Raw genomic sequence first — 25,440 nt, forward strand, 5'->3', positions numbered from 1 at the left:
CAAAACTAAATAAGGTTGTTTTAAGCTTTATATAACCTGCTACATGTTACTGCACATTGCAATAAAATGGGTTTTGCTACTGATGACTTACTGACTAATTCAGTGCCTACTGCTACTGCAACAATAAGCAGCAAGCACACAGGTAAGACACACAGGTAAGGCAGCAGCTAATCAGAAAGGTATCAGCAGCCGTAAAACCACTAAGTTCTTGATCCACACCCGTCAGAGCTATATTTTCTTTTTAAATTTTTATGCTGTAGATCACACTATTTAACAGACAAGTCTACATTTTTGGCTGTCTAATCTTGAGAGGTGTTTATCTGATATTCTTCACACTGAAAACTATATTGTACGGGAATCTAGGAAGTACAGACACATTTGAGGGTTTCTGGAGGGTTGCTGGCCGTTTTTAGCATCTTTACAGCATTTTCCTTGATTTATTACCTCACAATTATGTCTTGGCCCTCTGGGACCTGATAATAATTTTCACAGTTCATATAACCTGGTTTATAATTAACCCTCTAAAAGCAAATATCGTCATCTTTTGTCCCAGATTTAAGAGATCAGAACTTAAAGATTGATTTGGTGACCACACGTAGGTGGCAGTCAGGCAATAGGGTACATTAGCCCCTGTGTCCTGTTATCAGTGGTAAACCCGTCTGCCCCAGGTGAATACAAATACATCAAGGCTGCAAAAACATGATTTCCTTTGGGAAATTCCTGACGGACCCCTCATATCATTGCAGAGAGTGAGGTGTGAGGGAGGTTTCATGCACTTGCTCTGGTTTGATCTGACCTTGTGTCTGTGAGGAAAATGAGGTCTTCATTTAATAAAGGGACTCTCACTGTCTTGGGTTCTAACACCTACCACTTTAAGCTTCACCGCAGTATCTAAGTGGGTGTACTTTATTGTAGTGCAAGTCAAAGCCTGAGTCATTTCCCCCCTAGAAGCATGGAGTTAAGAGATACAAGATTGTCAGTGTTGATTGAAAAGACCGATCTAACAAAAAGCCTTGGCTGTGGACACAACAATAGACACTACAAGCATTTACAGTCTGCAAAATACTAATGTTTTTGCTATTTATAAGCCTACCTTAGATTTTATACAGAATGTGCATTTTATTTAAGATAGCTGAGCACTCATAAAAAAAAATTAACCCCAGATTAAACTGGTGCAATATGGCCAAGTTTACCCGAGAATACAAACATTAATTGGATGGAAAGGCAAGAAGGACACAATTTTTCAAACCTCAGTTATATAGCAGTTCAGTAGACATAACCCTGCCTTCTGTCCAAATTCTGTTTTATGGAATCATTACAAGTACATTTGTAGCCAAATATTTTATTTATATATATATTTTTTATTTTGTTTATATCATTTGATATTGGATACAGGTGTTGTTGTTTTTTTTTGATAATCCAGGTAATAATCAGAATTACTGTCGTCCTTTATTTTTAATCCTATAATCCTGAAGCCTGCTCACTCAGTCATCCCTGAGGCTGCCTGAAAAGCAAAATTGTGTGACTGAGGACACGCTCCACACACAAACACGCAGGACAAGAATTATGTTTACAGCACTCAAAGCAAATTGAGGGAAACAGGAGGGTAAAAAGAAAATGTCACACACACTTACATGTGCTGGCAAGCATGTATATACTCAACCCTCTAACTGTGTGGGGAGAGTTTGCAAATGGCTTGACACCTACATAAAACACATCAGGACACAAGCATGGGTAACCATGAGCATGTACCACACCCACACATAAAGATGCCTGCACTTAACTTTCTATTCCATAGCTTCAAATAAGAAAATGTGCAAATGTGCACATGACATTTACTCTTTCAGCCAACAAACTCTTTCAACAAATTCAAAATTCCTCTAACACTATTTTTTTATGGATGTTGTAGTTCTACTTCTCCCCCTCTGCTGACTGACAGGACCTTTAAAGCAATGACAGTACTGCCAAGTGTTGCTCTACAGTTACGTTTCCCTTAGTTAAGAAAGGGGTTTGGCGGTCGAAAGCATGACATGACAGGAGAGTACAAAGGTGCTATATATGCTTCTTCATCTGGGTACAGCAGGTTTCTGTTAGCCGTCTCCCTCCCCCAACTCCATCTTATTAATCAGTGGTCCTCATAATCTCAAAAGCTCAAATATTACTATTTAAGCCAGAAACCATATATTTATTTCTAAAGCAAATCACAAGATTAACAGGTTGTGTTTTTGTGTGTATTTGTCTTCTCTTTACAAATTTATAATACTATGGATTTTACAAATTCAGCCAGTGCCTGTGCTATGGGGCATCCAGTCATCCTAAATGCTAACAGCATTTCACTTGACAGCATTTGACCTATGCTAGGAAAAATGCTGATAGGTTAAAACATTGCCCTAAAATGTAGTGACAGTGGAGTTTACATCAAAAAGAGAATGCAAAAAAAAAAAAAGGCAAACATCAAAACTATAAATCAACTCAGAAATTTCATTAGGTGAATTTATTATGAAATACTGAGATAACAGACCTCCCCTACGAATGAAACTGATAGTTTCAATTGCTTTTGAAACTGTCAAAATGTCATGGCTGTTTGAAGGCATGCAGGAATGGTGGACCCAACAGCAGGACTCACAGAGGCAAACGTAAACTCAAAAACACTCAGCTTTATTGCTGGGTTGCAGAAAAAAACCCCCCCAGAAAAATAACTAAAACTGATCATACAAATAAACTAAACAGGCAGGCAAGCTGGCAGACGGAGCACGCAGTGTAGAATAAGGCAGCGGTCCCCAACCTTTTTTGCGCCATGGACCGGTTCATGCCCGACAATATTTTCACGGACCGGCCTTTAAGGTGTCGCGGATAAATACAACAAAATAAAACTAGTACCGGTACTAAAAAAAAGAAGATTTATTCATAACACACATGAAAAGACCCAGGAAAACCGAGTTAACGATAAAAATGATAACAAAATAACGCTGAAAACCGATAAAAACCCTGAAAACCATACATTTCACACCTGAGCCTCTACTCTCGTGGCCCGGAACCAAACGACTCACGGACCAGTACCGGTCCGAGGCCCGGGGTTGGGGACCGCTGGAATAAGGGACGACAAAACGATAGCAGGGTAAGGTACAGACACTAAATACAAGAGGTGAACAATACCATAAGAAAACAGCTGGGAGACACGGCTGACACTGATTAAACAAACGAGACGGGAGAGCATGCAAAACTGACACTGACATAAGACAAAGACCTTCAAAGTAAAACAGGAAACTCAACACACATGTAGAGACACAGGCTTTACACAGAGACCTGACTGAACTGGAACAGTGGGAGTACTGAATCAAAACCTACCTACTAGCAAATCTTAACAGAATACATAACCAGAATAAAACAAGAACATAAGATAATATTAATAAACACAAAAAACTGAGTCATCAGACCATGTCTCCAGGACCATGACACGAAATGTGGCACTATGTATAAAACAGAATTTCTTTCTTAAACCAGAAAATATGCATTTTACTTCGCTTCTATTTTGATTGTTTCATTTAAAATCTACTGTGCTGGTGCGCAAAAAGGAATTTACAAGAATTCTATCTCTAACTGCAGAAATGTTAGTTTCTACAGTTTCCAAAAGGGGAGGGGGTGGGGTCAGACAACAAAAAGACTTGCAAAGTAAACAATCTGTTCTAATAATTCTATTTTCAGAAGTCTAGATTAAGTGGGAGTGAAGAGTTGGGCTGCACATGGACAAGGGGGGCATCGCATCAGCAGCAGGTTCAGTATTGGGTCAGTCACTTTAGAATAGGAAGTCCAGAGTGTTTGCTGAGTGTTGGTGATGGCGTCTCTGCCAAGATGGGATTTTTCTGTCTTGTGCCTTCTTCTCTTTGCTATGTTCTGTCTCCCTCTGTTCATTTGCCAATAGTAGTAATTACATTACTATCACTACACTCATGCACACAAAATCACACAGACAAGTACACAAAGCCATTGAAAAGATAGCCTGGTTTAAAGCATCATGCTGGTGTACCTTTCTTTTTTATACAGCTAATAAAGCCTGTAAGGAGTCTAAAGTTGCATTTACCACAAAGCATCAGCTGTCTGCTGGCGGAGGATTAACTTACCTCAGAGGCGTCACAGGCGCCTATTATTTTCAGAAATGCCTAAAAACATCTCAGACACAGTGCTGCACTGAGCTATTACAGCAAAACATGCTGGACAGCATGTGAAATGCAACTTTTACTTACTTTCCCTCACTTATAGTTTTTGCTTTGAGGAAAACTCTTTTTAGGTTTGCCTCATTAGGCGTGCAAAACGGTGACAATGCAAACAGAGCCGAGAATAATGACTGATAGAGATTTAGTGAGTTTCTCTTTCATTTTGGGTAAAAACATAATTCTGGTAGTGTGATCATGGCGTTCAGAAGTGATATCAGAAGAACTGCATTTGTTAGAGGAGCAGCGCAGCATGCCTCTGGGTTGCTTTAAATGGATGCATGCATGTTAATGGCAGCAAAAAAACAAAACAAAAAAAAAACGTAACTCTGGTGATAGCCTTTAAAGATGTAAACACATTCTGTCATAAAACCATTTAGCAAGTAAGTTTGGCAGTTAGCAAAGACCAACACATTTTCCTTTTTCCAAATAAACACATTAATTTCTGATCCCCCCCCACACACACACACACACACACACACACACACACACACACACACACACACATACACTAACTGCCCTGCTTTGATCCCATAAATCGCCTCTTTCTCTTCTCTCCCCCCTGTGCTCCAATGCTCACTTCTCCATGTACCAGGAAATATTGGATTGATAAAATAAACAGCCAACTCAACTTACTTTGATCTTTGCAGCTACTCTACTCCTTTTGCCTTCCTACTTTCTTTCTCTGATGCAAATCTTGCTCTTGTTCACCTCCACATGTCAGATTTGCTCTCCCAGCATGCTCTCCCATGCCTTTTTCTTATCCTTCCTTGACCTCAAGTGTATTTTCCAGATGTATCTCTCTCATGTCTACATTGCTGCCTACCACAGCTCCTCAAGAAGTCATTTACTTCTTTCCATGCCTTATCATCTCTTCAGAGAGAAAAGATGACAAACTAACACCTACAGCTAGTGATGGGTTTTTTTTTTCTGTATTGTACTGTAACCGTGTGAGTCAAAGTATGCTACAAAGAATGAATTTGTAGCATACTTTGACTCACACGGTTGCTGTTCACAGAGCTGCAGCTCTCCCGCTGCCCGCTCAACATTATCACAACAACAACAACGCCAACCACAGGACCCAGTACAATATTTAATTCGGCGGGGCATGATTGCGGATGCCGCGCCGGTGCGTCCGCTTCCTCTGCACGGCCACGCCCTGCCACATGTACATAATGGACAACTTAGCTTTGAGGGTTGTCTGTGAAGGTTCTCAGTCATCCAGGTCATCGTAGTCAAAGGAGCTTGCAAAGAAAAGCGTCTAGACTCCTTTAAGTTACTTGAAGATGTTTCACCTCTCATCCGAGAAGCTTCTTCAGTTCTAAGGTCAAATGGTGGAGAGTCCCAGATATAAACCTAGTGGGAGTAACCCCCCACAGAGGGACAAAAGGAGGGTTGAGGTTTACTTTTGCTCCATCTTGCACAACTTGGTAGTGAGGCTGATAAATGCTTGCCATTGAAGCCAAAGCATGTAACATTATGATTTACTAACTGAAAAATTGCATATTGTAGAGCATCAATTCTGCATCAATGCCTCAATTGTTTTAACAAAATCCAAACCAAACCAGTCTGAAAGAAATTTGTAGATCCAACAACAATTCTGTCCCCTTTTCATTTTTGAAATCTGGTATTATTTTGCGTGCTAGGTGTTCTGTGTTATGCTCAGTCAGTGAACCACAGGGTGGTCATTGAATTCAGCATCCAATGTCAAAGCTAATCAAATGCAAAGTGTCCTTTGGCTTTGATGCCTTGACACACTTGGCACAGCAATTTTGGTTGCCAGGAGATAAATATTAAGAGGTTTACATAAAAATCACCATGAATGTCAAGGTAATTTGGGGCTTTTTGCACTATTCCTTTTTCAGGTTTGCACAGAATACATTATACAGCAAACAAGAAGTGTTTGAATTTATTTTGGCTTTTCTCTAATCCACTGTGGATCAAAATCTCAGAAGTTGTACCTCAAGCATACCACTTTTGGTTACCATCAACAAGCTTTTGGCACATTTGTGGCTGGATATCTGACTGTTTTTCTTGGGAGAAATAGAGTTCATTTCAACTGGTTGGTTTCCTGGCACCGACCCAGCTTTTAAACACAGTCCACACATTTCCACAGGGTTGAGTGTGGGGCTTTGGAAAGGCTATTTGAGAAGCTTAATGTTATCTTGTTGTATCCATTCAATACCAGTTTTGATTTGTTTGGGATCACTGTCCTGTAAGAAACCCAAGTTTCAGCTATCTAGCTGTTGAGGTGAAAGTGAAGAATATGGAGGTAGTCCTCCTCCATTATTCCATCCACCTTTTGCAATGTATCAGCACTACTGCAAAACAGCCCGAGAGCATGATTCTACCACCACTGTGCTACACAGCTAGTACAGTGATCTGAAGTTTGACTCCACCCAGCCTTTTCTCCAAAAAGGTATTCGGCACACCCATGTAGGCACCTCCACATTTCAATTACACTTAAAGGGGTTAACTTTGAAGCACGGGTTTCTCTCTTAGCCAGAAACCTCTGAGTCCAATGCCAATGTAAAATGGCTCCACAGTGGACTAAAAACTCAGAGAACTGAAAAATAATAGCAACAAACAACCAAATAGAAAACAACTTGCTTGCTTAGAAATCAAAATTTGCTTCACAGGCCATAGCACAACCAATATTACTTGAGAGAATCTCACAGTTTAGACAAGGTTTTGCAAACAAGGCTCATAGACAGAAGCATGCAGTGCAGACTGCACACTCAACACAAAGCAGCAGCCCCTGGATGAATGTTCTTCAGCCTTCTAAAGACGCAGGTGTGCCCAATCAGTTGCTGATTGGTCTGGCATCCCTCAGCTGGTCCCATAGACTTTCCCTGGAGGTGCAAACCACAGGTTCCCAGGCAGCCAATTGTCTGTGTGGGTTGCCACACTCGAATTTGCATGCAGGAAGGCTGGCTCGCTTCTTCCAAGGCCAGGGGCTGTAACATGTATGTTGAATAATCATTTTATTTGGGAAACAGAAACAGTCAAAGAAATCATTAAAAGCATCAAATTGACATGATATCCATGCCCATAATGAGTGAATGAAAACTCCTGATTACAACTGTAAGTTAACTGTTTTGAAAAGCAATAAAGCCCACATTAGGATGCTAGCGTGGTGGCGGTGGAAAAAGCCAGGAAATAGCAGTTTATATCTCATTTGGGACATTTGTGTTTTGAAGTTTTTGGAGTTTTTTTGTTTTTTACTCACTGGTTAGTGATCAGGTTTATCCACTAAAATTTACTTTTAAGATAAGCATATTTATTATAGAACACCAGTCTGTCATTAATAAGTGTCTGAATGTGAGAAGCTAAGTGTGAGAGATCTTGCAATATTGCTAATAACATTTTGTGTCATGGCACTTGTGCCAGATTCACATCCTGTGTACTCTAAAATCTAAGTCTTAACTTCACTTGCCTGAATTCAGAAGCTAAAGTTGGCTTCAAATGCAATGTTGGATGAATATCTTCATGGGCCATGGGGTTGCTGGAGCCTATCCAAGCTATCATAGAGAAAGATGCAGGGTATATGTCTGCAAGAAGCAATTTCTAAAGTAAAAGCATAGACATAATTCTGCTTTCTTGGTCGAAATCTTGCCATGGACTATAAGATACACGAATTAAGCCTTGTAGTGTTTGAGTAGTCGTACTCCATTTTTGTATGTGTACAAAAAGATTTTTAAAAGCTGCATAGATTCTGATGTTTTTATGTGACACATTATCTAATGCCCCTGAGCAACTTCTCTTTGTCAACACATTTCAAAAAAAAAAAAAAAAAAAAAAAAAATGTGTATTCCTTCTTTCATCCTCTCTACTCAAGATCTCACTTAAAAACAAAAAAACAACATGCATTCATGGATCTTTTCCTCCTTCTCTGTCAGTCTACAAGAACATTCAACATATTCATCCAAAACATATTTCCAGTTAGCAGTTATTCATCCATCTGCAGAGAGAGATAGAAACATGTGCTCACAGTGCAGAGTGGAGTAAATTGGTAAACCATGTCTGCCCTTTTGGGATGGAGGGAACGGGTGAGGAGGAGGACTGAGAGAGGACAAAAAGGAAAATGAAAGCAGAATGGTGAGCTTTGGATTGGACTGGAAGTGGTTTCTTATCTACCCAATGATTTTTGTTCACAACATATTTATCCCACAGTAAAGTATGTTTAACCATGTTTGCTCTCATTTCATCACACAATCATTTTCATCTGTCAAACGCACCCTTCTATTAATTCAGTGTGAAGTTTGAATATAAATTTTGTACCTCAGTTTCTGCTGAGTGCTCACTGAGGGCTGCATGGTTTCAGTCAGCAAGTAGAGGCTACACAGCAAATCACTGGAGTTAAATATTCTGGAGTTAGGCATAAAAGTGCGCAAGAGTTACATTCCGGGAGTTTATTTTTCACCTTATACTACAGTCAGTGTTGGGGAGTACTCTAAAGCAGTGTAATATTTAGGTGTTCATTCACTGGGTGCTAAGGAGTCTAATTCAACACATTGCTGGTGTTGTTTGTCTGTCGACCGTTACAGCGCCTATCTGTGTTTCTTTCTTGGACTCCGACATGTAGGAGGTAAAAATACTTTATTTACTTTGGAATTTTCTGTGAGTGTAGTGATGTTATTTATATATATATATATTCAGTTACATGGATGCACAAGTAAAATATAAAGTTAACTAACTAGCACTACATGTGTTTTCTGTATGTTATGCTGATTTGGAGATAGCAGCTAGGCTAATGCTAGTCAAAAGTTAGCTAACTTACTTATCTTACTGTATTTTAAGATACACATTTCACGTTGTCAATGAAAACGTTTATTTCTATTTCTTAATTTTAACACCAACGTTTAATTTAACGTTAGCTAACTACAGTAATATTCTGTTTAGACTCATGGTAATGGCCGTATTTAACCAAAGAGAGGTGCAGCCTGCACTGATGAGATGTTGAGGTACCATTAACATCAGTTAGTTAGTCCTGCTGCACACTGAGACATGCACACAACCCTGTCTCCAGAACTGTAAAGACAAGGACACAGCAAACATGCAGTCACATTGTCTGCTAAACCAGCCTAGCTAAATAGATTTTAAGCAATATTTAGTGTGGACAGGCTAGCTCAATGTAAGACAGTGTTCGTTGATTAAGTTATACACAGTTTACATAGAGTTACCATAAACAACCTCTTCTTCTTGTGTTGTGTTTCATAGTAGTAAAGGTATTTTTTTCCGTAGGTGGCCAAGATGTTGATAAAAGTAAAACACAGAGAGACAAAGAAATATGCAAAATTGGAAGAAGTCAGCTTCACAGATTTTGTGAGAGCAGGTAAGTTATGGTTTGTACTAAGTCATTAAAGAAGAAATGATAATGTTGTTATTAACTAAGTGATGATTTTACTTCAGTGCAGCAGAAGTTTCTCATACCAGAAAATGCAGCACTGAAAGTCACGGATGAGCAGGGTATAGAGGTGGATGAGGATATCTTTCCTGAACTTGCAGCAGTCAAAGAGGTGTGTTTTGTCATCTATACAGCTGAAGGTAAGTAAATATATGCTCTGATAGATTTTGAAGGATTTGATTTGTACAGTTACTCTTAAATAAACATTTTTAATTTGTCTAATATCCTGTGGTAACAATCACAAAATGCTGTTTTCATGGCTCAACAGTAAGTTGGATTTATCACATGCATTTCAGACATCCTGGAAACACAATCATCCAAGAAGCTGCGTGACTGCTCAGACCTAACACACTATGTGACACTCACACCTTGTGGTATGTAAATTGTATATTACCATAATAAAATACAAAATAACCATCTGTTCTCCTGGGAGAAAGTATAATTTAATCAAACCGTGCAATTTACTGGCCCTGTGTGCATAAATGGTATCTTTGTTGTGTTGTGTTTTTGATTGTATATACCTTGTATTCTAATATTTTTATTTGTCACCCTCAGATTTGACTGTCCTGAAGCAACATGTGGAAGAGCCCTCCTCTCCAAGTCTAACAGATACATTGTCTGTCTCAACCACCAGCAGTCAGAGCAGTGACACAAGTGATGTCGGACTTCAAATGGTTCAGCCTCTATTGGACAGCATACATGAAAGAAATGTAGATACAGTACTTAATTGACTTATACTTGACTCTTTAGTTGCCATTACTTGAAAAAGCTTAAACACGAAGATAAAACAGATTAGAGAAAAATAATTTAATATAGTATTTCATGTAGTTTGCTCTGCAACTGTAGTGTGTAATAAGACTTGCTCTCTCTCTCTCGCTCTCTCTCTGTTTTTGTTATGCATGTTAACCATGAAACGTGTTTCCATGATCAGTGTCCTGCTTTTCAGGTAAATGAAACCATTTTTAAGAAGATACTGGTCCTAGAAAGGGAGAAAGTAAGACATTTCAAATGTTTTGATGCCCAAATGTCATATGGGTGTGATTCACAATTTTATGTTCTGTGAGAGAGTTGCATTACTTAATTTGTTGGCTTGATGGAGACTTTACAGAGTCTTCCTCACGTTAACACTGCATTACAAGAAGTGCTTATTCTGTAGTCATTTTTTTCCTTTAATTCTGTTTTTTTTTTTTTCTTTTCGCCCAATGTTAGGCCTTTCTGACCTCAACTGTTTAGCTGCCAATAATGGTGGATATTATGCTATTACAGTACTGTTACACAGAATGTATGTTAATCCATGCAGCATTCATATTTGAATATGTTATTTTTGATAAATAAAATCCATACATTCATAATAATCACTATTGTGTTTTTGTAGTAATTTGCACCAAAAACCTAAAACTTTTTTCAATTGATGAGTAACACTACAAAAGAGTTAATATCAAACTTAACTCTAGTTATGAGTTAAATTTTACTCTATATGGTAGTAGAAATTTCACTCCGTGAGAGTTTAGTTTTAACTCCTATAAAGAGTTGAAAAATCAACTCCCGGAAAAGAGTTACTCTAACTCTGCACTAGAGTTCATTCGATGGTCACGCATGTACACTCAAATGTAGTTAATCTGAACTCCCTGAGAGTTTATTCCAAAGACCAGAATTTGCTGTGTAGTTGCTTTTCCTTTCTCATTTTACTTCCAGAGCTACATGTAATTGCATTGTGTACCTAAATTAGTACCACATATTCCCAGCAAGAAAGCACTTTAGCTTACTCCCCAAGTTCTTGAATTGTCTGACTTTGAATTTCCCGTTGTGTCTTTTTCTGAAATGAAAAGAGAATTTGTGTCTCCATATGGGGCCTACTGTGGATTGAAGTCTTTAGGAGGTATTTAGAATTCTGCACTTACACTGTGCTGTAGCTTCTCAACTCAAGATGTAGAGTGGCATGCTGTGCTTTGTTTGTATGCAGTTGTTATGCTGCAGCTTTAACATATGCTGCTTTGACAACACTATGCTTACATGTCAGAAATTATACCTTTTCAGCAGTGCAGCCTGTCTTCTCAACAATTCATCCTCACAGTTAATAAACATGGATTCAAACCTCCTTACATTCTCCCTTCTTCCTCTCACACCTCACTTATCCTTGTACCCTGATGCCATTTCTCCTTTTCAGCGCAGCCCGCCACCCCATACTCCAACCTCTTGGCTTTTTCATCTATGCCTCTTAAAAAAAAAGAGAGAGGGGCATCACATGAAAAGGCAGACAGCATGGGATATTCAAATTAGTCTGGCCCCCTTAGGAGAGTGCTGCAGGAGAGTGCACACTTAAGGTGCTTTAGGATGGAAGGGTGGCAAAAATGGATGAAAAAGTAGTGTGAAGGTTGTACAATCACTGCCCTCATCCCTTCATCTGTCTTTCCAGTCCCTTACCACACAAAGCCTTTCATGTGTACTTGGCGCTCAGCTCTGTCTCTGATTTTTAACATTTCGTGGCAAGTGAGCAGGGCTGACATCCCCAGCTCAGCACGGGGCCGCAGGAAGGTGTTTGTTCTCTTACTTCAGCTATTCCTGTTCAGTTTAAAGCTCAGCTGTGTGACTAATTGGTTGGCAAGTCAAATTCATGAAGTAAAAGCAACACAGCGCAAAATGATTGTTTTTGCTTGTTTGTTTTCCCGGACAGGAGAACTTCCACAGCGCACAATCTGGAACTAAAACAGCCTTTTGACTGCAGTGTCATCACTCTCGCAGAGCTTTTTAGGAAGACGTTTTAAGAGTCAGAGGAAAAAAGTTAGGAAGAGCCACTCATGCTACCACTAGAGTGAAATCACCACCAGCATTCAAAAGTAACCAAAACTTTAGCCAGAAAGCATAGGTACTGAGAAGCAGAACCACTCCTTTATTGGGCATGTCGTGCTAATTGCCTATAATTTCCACCTGTTGTCTATTCCATTTGCCCAACAGCATGTGAAATTGATTGTCAATCAGTGTTGCTTCCTAAGTGGACAGTTTGATTTCACAGAAGTGTGACTTACTTGGAGTTACATTGTGTTGTTTAAGTGTTCCCTTTATTTTTTGAGCTGTGTATAATAAAAAAAGTAATTTAGATTCAGGATCACTTACAGCCAACTTGGCTGTAGTTTGTCATTTTTATTGTTTATGCTTGCCGGCTAGTATTGTGCCACTATGATGGTTAAGAGGTGCCTATATTCTGAGGAATTTATGACTGAATTATATCAAGTTTCATTTGAGAGAAGGATACACATTTGTGGATATATATGTGAGTTTATTCCATACAATCCAGAGAAAGTATGCTATCGACGAAACCATACTGTTTCTATTTGAGGGATAACAAAAAAGAAAATCCATAAATGCAGTTGGTACTCAAAAATACAGCCTTGTCTTCTTCAACCACCCCACCTATTCATGTACGTGTGGGCTCAGATACAAGTGAGAAAATGAGCTCAAACAAACATAATCACACGAAAAAACAAACCCAGCGCCCCAGGGGCTGAACTTAAAATTATGTGCCTCTTTCTCCCATGCTGCATGAAATTGGATCTGATTCATAGCACTAACTCTTCCCTTTTTCAGAATATCAGCAACTTTCAAACGTGACAACTTCCACAACACTAACAGTCTTGCTCTTTCCTATCTCTGTTGGCGTGCTTTTACTTTTCTTGGCAAACAACCACCCACATCCAGAGGAACCGCATAAAAGACAGAGGAAGAACTTCAGCGAAGCAATTACTGAAGTGAAGTGCCGCATGGCCAGCTTTTGGTCAGTGTGATTAATTAAATGTTTCTTTTTTTCTTGGTTCATGTTGGTTCAGTTCAGAATGATGTCGTTATATTTGTTCAGTAAATGTAATAAATGAATGAGCATAGACAATAAACTACAGTGCAGCAATGCATTGTTTTTATCTTTGTTTACAAGTAATCCAAAATAGAGGTGTGAATAAAACCTACAATCACACAGTAGTAGCTCAATTGGATGCCAAGATGTATTTTAAGGAAGTGGCAAAATTAGACTGTGACTAGTCATGAGAAAGAAAACACTTCTAATTTGTATGCAACATGTATCTGTGGTTGAAGTAGCATCATTTGTGACACTAAATGAATTCAGACAGGAACCTAAATTGATCTGATATTTAACTGAATTCCTTGAAGACGTGACAGAAATTGTAATTAATGCATGTACCCATACCTGGCTTTTAATGTTATGAAGGAGATAGCAGCGCTCAACCTCCAGCAGTGTAACGTTCAACAACCACAGAAAAAGAGGGGACATTTAAGATCGTGCATGTAAGAGTAGCAGCCAATCTTGAGACAGATGAAAACAATGGAAATATTAATATTAATGTTGAGTGTATGTTTTGGATTGTTGCTTTTTGCTTATTGGTCCATGCATGGCTGTCGATGTCACTTTTTCACCTGATTCATTGAGATGAAACTTGCATGCTTGTTATATTTCTACTCATTTATGTTGCAATTTATTTCTTGAGAGTGAATGAGATAAATGGGAGGACAGATTGATGGATGGATTGATTAATTATTTAATTATTGTGATTGATAGCAAATAACGTAAAGTCGCCATGGTGATGTGTTGTAGAAAATATCAAGTGTTAAAAAAATGCTCTGGGAAAAAATGCCTGGTTAATGTTAGCGGTCAGACAACAGGTCAGGCAGCACTAACTTAAACAACCATTCATTACAACCAAGGTTTGCAGAAGAGAGTCTCTTGATACACATCATGGTTAACCTTAATGCAGATAGGCAAGAGTAGCAAAGGACCACTCCTGTTAACTAAAAAGTGAGGTTGCACTTTGCACAGGTTCGCCAAAACTGGAAAGCAGAAGACTGGATAAACTTTGCCTGGTCTGATGAGTCTCGATTTTTCCTTTGATATTCAGAGGACAGAATTTGATTTAAACAACATGCAAGCATGGCTCCATCCTGCCTTGTATAAATGGTTCAGACTGCTTCTCGTGGTGTCAAGGTACGGGGGATATTTTCTTGGCAAACTGTCGGGCCCCTTGGTACAAACTGAGCATTTTAAATACCACAGCCTACCTGAGTATCATTGCTGACCATATCTATCTCTTAATGACCACGGTTTAACCATCTTCTGAAGGTTCGGTGATTGCAGATGGGTCATCTGATGCCATTCACCTTGGCTGTCTCCCAATTCAGGGTCTGCAGCCTTAAAGTACGCAGCCTCAACGATCCTCAAGGGCCGCGTACTCAAAGACCGCTAAGGCCGGAAGTGCGAGGCTTGTGAAATGGGACGGTCTAGCCTCCGTTGCGCTGCCCAGGTTGCCTAGCAACCATGATACTAACAGCTGGAAACGTGTCATACAGCTTTGTTTGACAGAAATGAAGGAGAAAATCTTTTGTTCATTTGTTTGTTTGTTTCTACATGAGCTTTGATCATTCTCTGTAAGATTAAGCTCAGCTATTGAACGGCGTATATATTAAAGTAAAGGCTTTAAAACCAAGTTCGTACAAACGTCACTAATGTCACATAACTTTGCAGACATGTAGCCAACAGTAATGTTTTAATGTTCTTCGTTATTAAACATTTGCACATAAATAAGTGACATAATATTCAGTACTTAAAGTTTACTCTTCGGCCGCCCCTCATCCGCCGTTTTTTTCTGCAAATTTATCCACACCCATCGCCGCGCTATGCATTCTGGGATATGTTGGGCCACGAAGTCTACACTGCCACAGCCTTAAAATTCAGGGAAATGAAGGACGCATTTCAGGGCCGCATTTCGAGCAACCTTTGAATTGGGACAGCCTTCGGCGCGCCGCTGTGACGTAATTGGCCTTGAAGTCCGTACTTTAAGGCTGCAGACCCTGAATTGGAAGACAGCCCTTGATTCTACATCACATCTGTTGTACAGAGCTTAGATATGTTTTTGGCATGCTGTGCTCTTGAAAAAATATATAATGACAGTCCCACAAACTCAAATATTGGGACAGACAGGTTGGTTAAGTGATGTGTTGAATTTTCAACAACAGGCCACAATTTTATAAGGAAATCTACACCCTAAAGTTGCCCTGAGTTTTTCACATGAGAAAAATATAAATGACAATTCAGTGTCTTGCATTGTTTGAATATTCAAGGTCACCTTGTCTTGAGTCAGATGGGATATTGCTTAACCTTTTGATTATTGTCTTCTTTCCTTGAAAAGATTTTTTTCACCCGCTTCATTTTCTTCTTCACATCAATCTTCTTTTCACCTGTGTCCACGTTGTTAAACAAAATATTTGATGGCTTTGCTTATATTATGCAGAAATACCTCAGAACTGCACATGGCCACACAGTCTCTGCAGTAAATGATGTCGTATCCACTTGCACAACCATTTACGTAAGCTGCGTCATCTCAAGGACCCTTTGTCTATTCTGAAGTGTATCTTTTTCTTGTGTCTTCAAATGTATTCAAGAACAAGTGAATATAAAAGCACTGAAACTATGTCATTAAAAATAAATAAATAAATAATGTAAAAAATGGACGTAATGTCTTGGCAGATGTCTAAAATATTTTTGAAACTGCAACATGTTATAACTAGTGTTCATTTAGAGAACTCATCTTTCTGAAGAATTTGAACATCATGCCCTTAATAACTCTCATGTCTCTGTTCAAAGCAGTACTTAGAGGAGACATCTGTCCTCAGCACAGTGTTAATAGTTTGAAGGAGACAAAAAAATTCAATATTTTTGGAATAAGTTTCTACTAAATATAAAAAAAATAAATGAATATCAAGTCAGGGTTAAACTAAGCCCTTATTTTTTTAGATTTTACATCATGGGCCACACTTTGACCTTAAATGGGCTGGACTAACGTGCATGACAAATCTGTTGGAGAAAAAGTCTCTGGCTTGAAAACTTTAGATCACATATGAGAAATGCCAAAACTACATGACCTATATAATTACACTGTGCTAAACAATATTTTTATTGCTTTTTGCAACAGCATACAAAGGTTTGTTTTCCCAGTAATATGTTTCAGTAATAGGAACCCCACCCCACCTCCCACCCCATCAAATAAAAAACACATAAAATATGTACCGTAATTGTCGGGCTATAAGCCGCTACTTTTTGCACAAGCTTTGAACCCTGCGGCTTTTAGTCAGGTGCGGCTTTTCTATGGATTGTCCATGAGCGGATTTGTTTTGTTTGTTCCGCTGTTGTACGGCACTACGTTGCCTGGCGGAAGGATCGGAGTTCAAGAGTGGTATGTTAGTCACATGTCCATCCGCCAGGCAACGTAGTGCCGTACGAAGTAGCGCGAAAAACAAACTTCAAAGTAGCACTACGCGTTCAGCTGGAGGCGTGGATGATGAGCGGCGATAAACTTGCAAAAAGCAAGTTATGCCCAACTCCACCACTGGATTCTGACAGCGTGGGAAAGTGTGAAAACATCCACGATCACCAACGGATTTCGAAGGGCTGGACTGCTGCCTGATGGAGAGGAGGCTCTTCAGAAGGTGTTCGACTCTGACACTTTGGTTTTGAAAGTGACAACGAAAGAAAGGAGCTGAGAGTGGATGACGAAGTCATCCTGAGCCTGTTCGTTTCCGACACTGGAGAAGAGGACTTTGGTGGTTTTAGTGCGCAGGAAGAAGAGAAAGATGGTGGTGAATGACTGACTTTTCTTCTTGTTAAAGCCATGTCACTGCACCTGAGCCTAAAAGGTAGGCCGAATCTATTTTTCTGGTGTGCTGTAGGTTATTGTTATGTACTACATTTGTTACTCATTTATGAAGCACAGTACATGTTTTGTACTTGTAATTACCACTACTTGTACACATACCCTAAACGGTTATGCAAATATGTACCCATAACTTGTTTTTCAAAATATTAATAAAAGTGGTGTGTCTCCAAACAGCCATCTCTTTCCTGACAATTCACTTTGTGCATATTCTCTTACATCCCAGATAGCAAGGAGACATTGAACAGATGTTGATTTTCCATCTGAACCATCAGAATCGTCAGGATTGAAATGTCAACACAAAACCAATGTTGAAACAACATTGAAATACTGATGAACCTGACACTGACATTGAAATAACATTGATTCACTGTTGTTCTGTCATCGTTGATTGTTGATCTATTTATAGTTGACAAGGTGACAACAATCACGTTGAAAAACCATCGATTTATGGTTGAGCGGGAAATTAAAGCTGCAACCACTTGGACTATTCCGCAGCACCCCTATCACATTGGTACATCCCTCCAGGTAACCATTGTCTTGTACAGTAGAGCGGGACATTAGATTTACTCTCAGCGGAATTGACCGGAGAAGGTATCAGTTCATGCACTGCACTGGCCTGCACCACGATTAGTATAAGGTAAGAATGAATGACTTTTGTTCTATTCGTTATTTCCACGGTTGCATTTGAATAACAGTAAAAAAAACAAAACAAACTTGTTAATGTAAAGTTTCGGATAAAATGTGGGAGCCCGAAATTGTGTCTACTTTCATCTTACAATCCGGCAACAAATAAATTGCACTGCGAACAAAGTCTATCAACAAAGAAAACATTTTCGTTTCATACTTTTCCGTTATATTCCCTTACAAAGCTAGCTTTAACGCTTCGAGGGTTCCTTTGTTCTTGCCGTCGCCTCGGCGCTTGACCCAGACTTTCACTCTGTAGTTGCTTTTTAGCATAGTACTACAAAAAAATTGTAAATCTGTGATAAACGTAAAGGTACTGTATAAATGTGTTCAATGACTTTGTTACTTTTAATGATTGGTGAGCACCCGCTTCGATTCGCACTCAATTCAGACTTTACGTTCCACGCTGAAAACTTTTTGAAAACTGAGATTTTCCGTTTTCGTTTTAAAAAATAATCCCGTCCACACGTAAAGGCAGAAATGAAGGCAAACGCTGCTAGGAACATGCCAAAGCAACAGGTGGCGCTATATTCCTAACCGTGTAGAAATGTTGGCCAATCAGAAGTCTAGAGGCCTCGGTGGGAAATGGTAAACAAAGATGGGGCATAGAAGCAGAACCGAGTTGTATGTGTGGACGGAGAGGAACTGTGTGTGTATATGTAAGCATGTAAACACTGCAGAGAGAACAATTAACAGTAACAGTATTGTAGAAATTCATTTCACCGAAACAATAACGTGGCGCACAGTGTGACATCAAAAAAGGCGCACACCTTTGACGCTGCGTTTTTTCTGTTTTTCTCGTCCACACGTAAATGCAAAAAACGGAGTTTTAGAAAATAGCTTCTCTGAGCCGTCTTTGTATCTAGTTTTCCCTCTTTATTGACATTGTTCCCTTTTCCCCTCTTTTTTACAGATCTGATTTGGTAACTACCATCCACCCATCGATAAGTAAGAAGCTCACGTCCTCAAATTCCTAGTGTTAAACAATTTGCTTATTTTGGCTATTTCCAAATATAGCACTATTTGTTTAATCTGATATACACTGACAATGACATCACGCTGGTCAAGGAGGCGCAAATTACGGAAAATGGTTGAGGCAGCAGAGTCCGATATACTCAGGCACTTTAAAGAGATGGTTGCTGAAAAACACAAACAAAACAGCAATGCACAAGTCGAAGTTAAGCGACCGCAGGTTGCAGAAGAGTCTGGTGTGTCCCACTGTTGTCACCCAGGTATAGATAGTCAAGTATTTACCAGTCACTATGAGCAGATTTCAGAAGTATGTGAGACCTATGTATCACCCGACAAGGATAATGACTGTGACTTTAGTTTTGACAGCTTTGGTTGCCATGCTCCACCGTTTGATTCTGATAATAGTGATGCTGAAGCTGATGACAAAGCGCCAAATACTGAATTCTTAATAACAAGTTTAAGATACTGGGCTTCTACATTTTCAGTCTCGTTGGTGGCAGTAACAGCACTCTTGGGAATTTTGCGTGTATCTCACCCAGACCTACCAAAAGATGCCAGGACAGTTCTCAGAACGCAAGGTCAAATAAACACAATAAAAATGGATGGTGGGGAATACCATCATTTTGGTTTGGCTAAAGGGTTGGTCTCTCGACTCAAATGCTTGATCTTGCCTGCCAAGTTGAACGACTTAAAATTGCAGTTTAATATAGATGGTTTACCCCTTTTCAAAAGCAGTAAACTTCAGTTCTGGCCAATTCTTGCAATTGCAAATGTTGACTACACAAAATCACCATTCCTTGTTGGTCTCTACTGTGGTCTGGGTAAGCCAAAAAGTGTAGTTCAGTTCTTGGACCCATTTGTGAAGGACCTCATGCACATTTTGAAGTATGGCATTATCTACAATAGCTGCCAGATAACAGTTAAAGTATGTTCATTTGTGTGTGATGCACCTGCAAGAGCTTTCATTAAAAACATAAAGGCTCATAATGGTTATTCTGGTTGTGATAAATGTGTTCAAGCAGGTGAATGGAAGAACAAAATGACGTACCCAGAAGTTAATGCAAAGCTTAGAACGGATGCAGATTTTCAGTTGATGATTGATGAAGACCACCACTTGAATCAAACATTGTCTCCTTTAGCTGGTATGGTTAAGATGATAACAATGTTTCCCTTGGATTATATGCATCTATGTTGTCTTGGAGTCACAAGAAAACTTATATACTTGTGGATAAAGGGCAAAGTACTTGCAACAAGGCTGTCCAGTCGAACAGTAGGTGAAATTTCAGAAAAGTTGAAAGCTCTGCGACCTTATACACCAAATGAGTTTAACCGCAAGCCAAGGGAATTGTCTGAAATTGATAGATGGAAAGCAACAGAGTTGCGAAATTTTATGTTGTACACAGGGCCCGTAGTGCTTAGGAATAGCATTCCAGTTGAGTTCTATGATAACTTTATGTTGTTTTCTGTAGCAATGCATCTGCTGTTATCCCCCTCTATGTCTAATGAAATGGTCGATTGTGCCAAAGAATTCCTGGTGTCATTTGTTTCTCACTTCGGCGAATTGTATGGTAGGGATGAAATCACATACAACGTACACCAGCTGACACACCTGTCAGAAGAATATCGACTCTTTGGCCCGTTAGATAACATTGCTGCTTTCCCCTATGAAAATTACTTAGGCCAGATTAAACATCTCTTGCGAAAGCCTCACTTGCCTTTACAACAAATTGTAAAAAGACTTTCTGAAAAACCGGATGTGAAGCCAGCACCACAAAGAAAAGCACAAAAGTTAATGCATCAGCATTATGATGGTCCACTTGTGGCTCCGATACACCATTCAGAGCAGTACAAGAAAGTAGTGACAGAAAAGTACATCTTGTCTGTTGGGGATGGGGACAACTGTGTGCAGGTAGTCGATGACATTGCTTTAATCCGCAACATTGTGAAAGTAGATGGTGACACATTTGTTATTTTCCAAAAGTTTTGTCACAAAGAGTCTTACTTTCAGTACCCCTTACCGTCATCCAGAATTGGATGCTACAGAGTGTCACAGCTGAACAGCAGACCTGGCATTACAAAGCTCAATAATATTACTGCCAAATATTTTCTTTGTCCAGACAACACAGCTTTCATTGCATTGCCAATCATGCATAGTCAATAAAAAAAAAAAGTTTGTTTTATCGTGTGTGCTTGTAATAGTTGCCTATATACATTTTAAGCTATTATTTATTATTTAGTTCAGTCAATAGATCAAGTTTTGTAGTGACTATGAAAAATATATTATAATTGTCTGTTTCCTGTTTATACTAGACAGGGCAAAAAGGACTCCAAAAAAAAAAGATAAAAATGAAAGACTGGTGCATTGTGCAGTTCAGCACTGGTGGTACAGAAATAGTCCCTAGTACATGGATAAATGGGGAGAAATTGTCATGGCCTCCATATCCTCCGCGAGACACATTCAGGATCCATGCCGCAGTAAAGAGGAGAGTTCATCCTGGTGCAACATGGCTCACCTATGCACCAGTCCGACTTCTAATAAGCCATGGTGGGTATCAACTGGATTGGTGTTGTATAACTGCAACAATAACAAGTTTTTCGTGTCCTAATTTATGTCTGCCCATACATTGTGTTTTGTACTTCCAGACACATTTCACGAAGCAGAACGCAGTCTTCAGAAATATCTAGGTGAACACTGTGATACGTCTGACCTTCAGTCCGAAGCTGAAACTCCGACCAGTCATAAAAGAAAGCACAAGTAAAAAAATTTTCATTTCACAAACATATCTGTGATTGCTAAGAATTTATGATCTTGTCTTTTATACTTATCTGTGGTGCTTGCATACTGCAATATCACCACATAATATAGTCCAAAAAAGTGGAAGCTTGTAAACTTTTTAAAAACGCGAAGCCGTGTACACTTGTGCACTTCAAAAATTCCTTGTATACTGTACTTTCTTGCACATCTCCGTTTCATGTGTGTGTTGTTAGAAATCAAACTGTAACTTTAGGAAAAAATATTCCAAACGCACATTTATAATTACCTATGACCGTTTTCAACTTTTTTTCTTTAGACCAAATCCCGTGTACACATATAGTGACTCAGAGGATGAGCAGCCCACAAAAAAACGGTTTCCCCAGGCCCCTCGAGTGAAAATACCAGGTAATAAAATACTGTCTAGTGTCTTTGTACATATCTGTGTGTGACACAAGGAAACTTTTTTGACAAGTTGTCTGTATTCTTAAATAATTAAAAAAAATTATCTTTTTCTAAACAGCCCTCACCACTCCGCAGTCTTCCCCCCAGCCCACTGACAGCAGGCATCATAATTCCCCACCCAGCTTCCGGCACCTTTCGCCACCACGGCACAACACGCAAACCGACACAGCTTTGCGATCTCCCCAGCATGCAGAGTCTGATGTCGAGGACTTCCCTGTAGACAGTATGCTTTTAAAATACTTTTAAAGCTGAATCACAATGTCATTGTACTCTTATCTTCAAAACACCAGTTTATACTCCTGAATGTCATCTTGTTGTGATTTGTTTTTCTGTAGATTCCAGAGACTCTGTGAGGCCACTATTACAAGGCAAGTTCGAAAATCTTGGAATTTCACATTTTACATGGTATAAATGGTAAATGGCCTATATTTGTACAGCGCTTTAACTAGTCCCTAAGGACCCCAAAGCGCTTTACACATTCACTCATCCATCCATTCACACATAATTCACGCACTGGTGATGGCAAGCTACATACCGTATACAAATATCAAATATATGTGAGTTAGAACAACTTATACTTGAATGCAGAATGTTACACCGTCACTTATGGATATATTAATTTTTTGCCTCTCACTGCTTAAGCCATTAATCTTTCTAGAATTGTTTTTTGTTTTTTTGTTTTTTTTAAACAGATGCGACCTCACAAAAGATATTAACTATGCTGTCAGACCTGACGAGAGCTGTGAACGAACTGCGTGATGAGGTCAGAGCCATCCGCAATACCGGCTGCAATGATTCGGTAGATGCTGGGGTACTGTCTCTGGATTTGCCCTTGCACAACATGGAGGAGCTAAACAATGCAGAGGCAGCTCTTCAATCAATAGAGGCAAATAAGGCAATGGTAAGTATATAAAGTTTATGTACACTTTGTAACTATAAAGTGTAATAGCTGTGATTTAAATACATAACAACGGCCTGTTGATTAAACACACAAGCACTTGCATACACATTTAAGACATGAGACACGCTAATTCCATCTATTGAAATGTGTCTATAGGTGAGACGCCTTGCCTTGATTGGAGGGACCACACTGGAGGTGCGAGTCCGCCGTGTAATGGCTTATGCCATTACAAACGAGCTGGCCTCGTTACTAAACTGGGCAGGGAAAAAAACCAAGGACCAGACAAAGCAAAAAAGGGCATTTAAAGATACAGCGCTCTGCAAATGCATATTTGGTAAGTTTTACCGTTTTTTTGCTATATTACTTTGTCTTTCTTAATAACAAGACTTTCATGTCCGGTTAATCTGGAGATGGAGTCTTTGGTCTTTGGCTTGTTTAGTCCTCGGGTTGTAGTTTGTACAGCCCAAGGACCCCATGTTTATTTTGTTTTAAAGGATACACGGCACACCATGCTAAGACTTATCACTTTTTCCGCTCATAGCTCTTTGGGAATCAAATGCGGCAGTTTGCAGATTTACGCCTGGTGACTTTCATGTTTATCAGCCTAGGAGTTTACATACTTTCTCCCCGCTGAAGACAGTTACAGTGGGGCAAAAAAGTATTTATCATGTGCTATAACATGAGCTTATTCATGTGCTCTAATTCACTTTTTTTGTGTGTGTGTGTGTGTGTGTATTTTTGTCCTAGATTGCCTGACGCAGCAGTTAGGGGCAAACTCTATGTCCGAGTTTGTCTTTGCACAAGCAGTGCAGAAATGGCTCCGGTACGCCCCAGATCGTTTGGGTGGTGCAGGACGCACATCATGCATCCCCATCCCGGAGTAAAAAATTACAAATTTATGTTAAACATAAATGTAAATAGAAAACTGTGTTTTAATAAAGTATTTAGCAAACGAAACATGCCTATTGACCTTTTTTGTTTATTTTTTTTCTCTGTTACATCACATGCAATGCTTTCTTATTTTAGGATAATAATATTGACATGATACATCGTGAGACATATGTTTTTGTTTTTTATAAAGGGTGTCCAATTTGAGGAATAAGTACAATTATGTGTTTAGGTGGTTTAAGTATTGATGGAAACATGCAGTAGTTTAGTATTGGTTAAAATACCTATAAAGAGAGGTAGATTTCCAGTCATGATTTAACTGTTGTTTTAATAAAAAGCCACTGTGCGACAGAGGTGGAAAATCAACACCATAGCTCAACAGTGTTTCAATATCAGAATCTGACATTGTTTCAATGTCAACAGTATTAGAAAATACAACGTTGAATCAATGTCAGGTTTCAACATTGATTCAACATCAAAACCTGACGTTGTTTCAACATTAAAACCGGGTGCAAGAGTGACGTTAGGTCAACGTCACACTTCAACGTTGATTCAATGACACAGCCTGATATTGACTCAACAGTGTTTCAATGTTTCCTTGCTATCTGGGATATGATAAGTCAACATTGAAACACCTGCGGCTTTTAGTCAGGTGCGGCTAATGTATGTACAAAACAGGATTTTCCCCTGCTTTTAGCTTGTGCGGCTAATATTCAGGTGCGCTCTGTAGTCCGGGAAATACGGTATACGTTCGTACAATATGTGACATTTAAACATATTAAAGGAAACAAAAAAGAAAGAGAAAAAAATACACAACAGAAATAGCTACTAAACAATTTTCCCCTCATCCACACTCCTGCAGTTGTCCAATGTTTACTTCTTTAATAAAGTTTTTAAATGGCTTCCAAATCTCATCAAAATATGTTAACTTGTCTTTGAGAAAATACATTATCCTTTCCATTGCCATACACTGTGCCAAAGAATTTATCCAAGCACAAATAGCAGGAGGATCTGATTTTTTCCAATTTAATGCAATCATACGTTTTGCCTGTAATGTACAATAATCCATAAACTCAATTTGATGGGCTCCTAGTTTAAGATTTTTAGAATACACATGTAATAGCAACATTTATACATCTAAAGCAATCTTTGTATTCAAAATTTGGTTTATTTTGTTCATCACTTCCTGCCAAAATGCACGGACAATTCTGCATTCCCATATACAGTGGAAAAATGTTCCACGGGCTTCTCCACATTTAAAACATGTATCTGGAATTCTGCCATTATATTTGTTCAATTTCACCGGTGTTGCATATGTTTGGATGATCCAATTGTATTGTAATAACTTTAGGTTACTATTAATTGATTGTTTTTGTGATTTTAAGCAAATTGACTTCCATGTCTCCTCAGAAATATTAATATTTAGGTCTTTTCTCCAAGCTTCT

At 39.1% G+C, this 25,440-nt stretch overlaps 1 protein-coding gene across 1 annotated transcript; it reads left to right on the forward strand.

Annotated features, from left to right (window-relative positions):
* Positions 1–8,690: 8,690 nt before the first annotated feature.
* LOC112436578 (uncharacterized) lies at positions 8,691–10,973 on the forward strand. Its single transcript, XM_076877743.1, has 5 exons — positions 8,691–8,799; positions 9,456–9,546; positions 9,624–9,758; positions 9,915–9,992; positions 10,174–10,973. Exons 2-5 carry the CDS (start codon positions 9,465–9,467, stop codon positions 10,347–10,349), a joined length of 471 nt encoding a protein of 156 aa, XP_076733858.1. The 5' UTR covers positions 8,691–8,799; positions 9,456–9,464; the 3' UTR covers positions 10,350–10,973.
* Positions 10,974–25,440: the final 14,467 nt, after the last annotated feature.

The sequence above is a fragment of the Maylandia zebra genome, linkage group LG19 (assembly GCF_041146795.1).
Source record: "Maylandia zebra isolate NMK-2024a linkage group LG19, Mzebra_GT3a, whole genome shotgun sequence".
NCBI classification, from domain to species: Eukaryota; Metazoa; Chordata; class Actinopteri; order Cichliformes; family Cichlidae; genus Maylandia; species Maylandia zebra.

Excerpts from the sequence above, each read along its gene's own strand:
- LOC112436578 (XM_076877743.1), top strand. The coding sequence starts at position 9,465 with ATGTTGATAAAAGTAAAACACAGAGAGACAAAGAAATATGCAAAATTG. Across the intron at positions 9,547-9,623 it reads CACAGATTTTGTGAGAGCAG|TGCAGCAGAAGTTTCTCATA; the intron begins GTAAGTTATGGT and ends ATTTTACTTCAG. Across the intron at positions 9,759-9,914 it reads TGTCATCTATACAGCTGAAG|ACATCCTGGAAACACAATCA; the intron begins GTAAGTAAATAT and ends CATGCATTTCAG.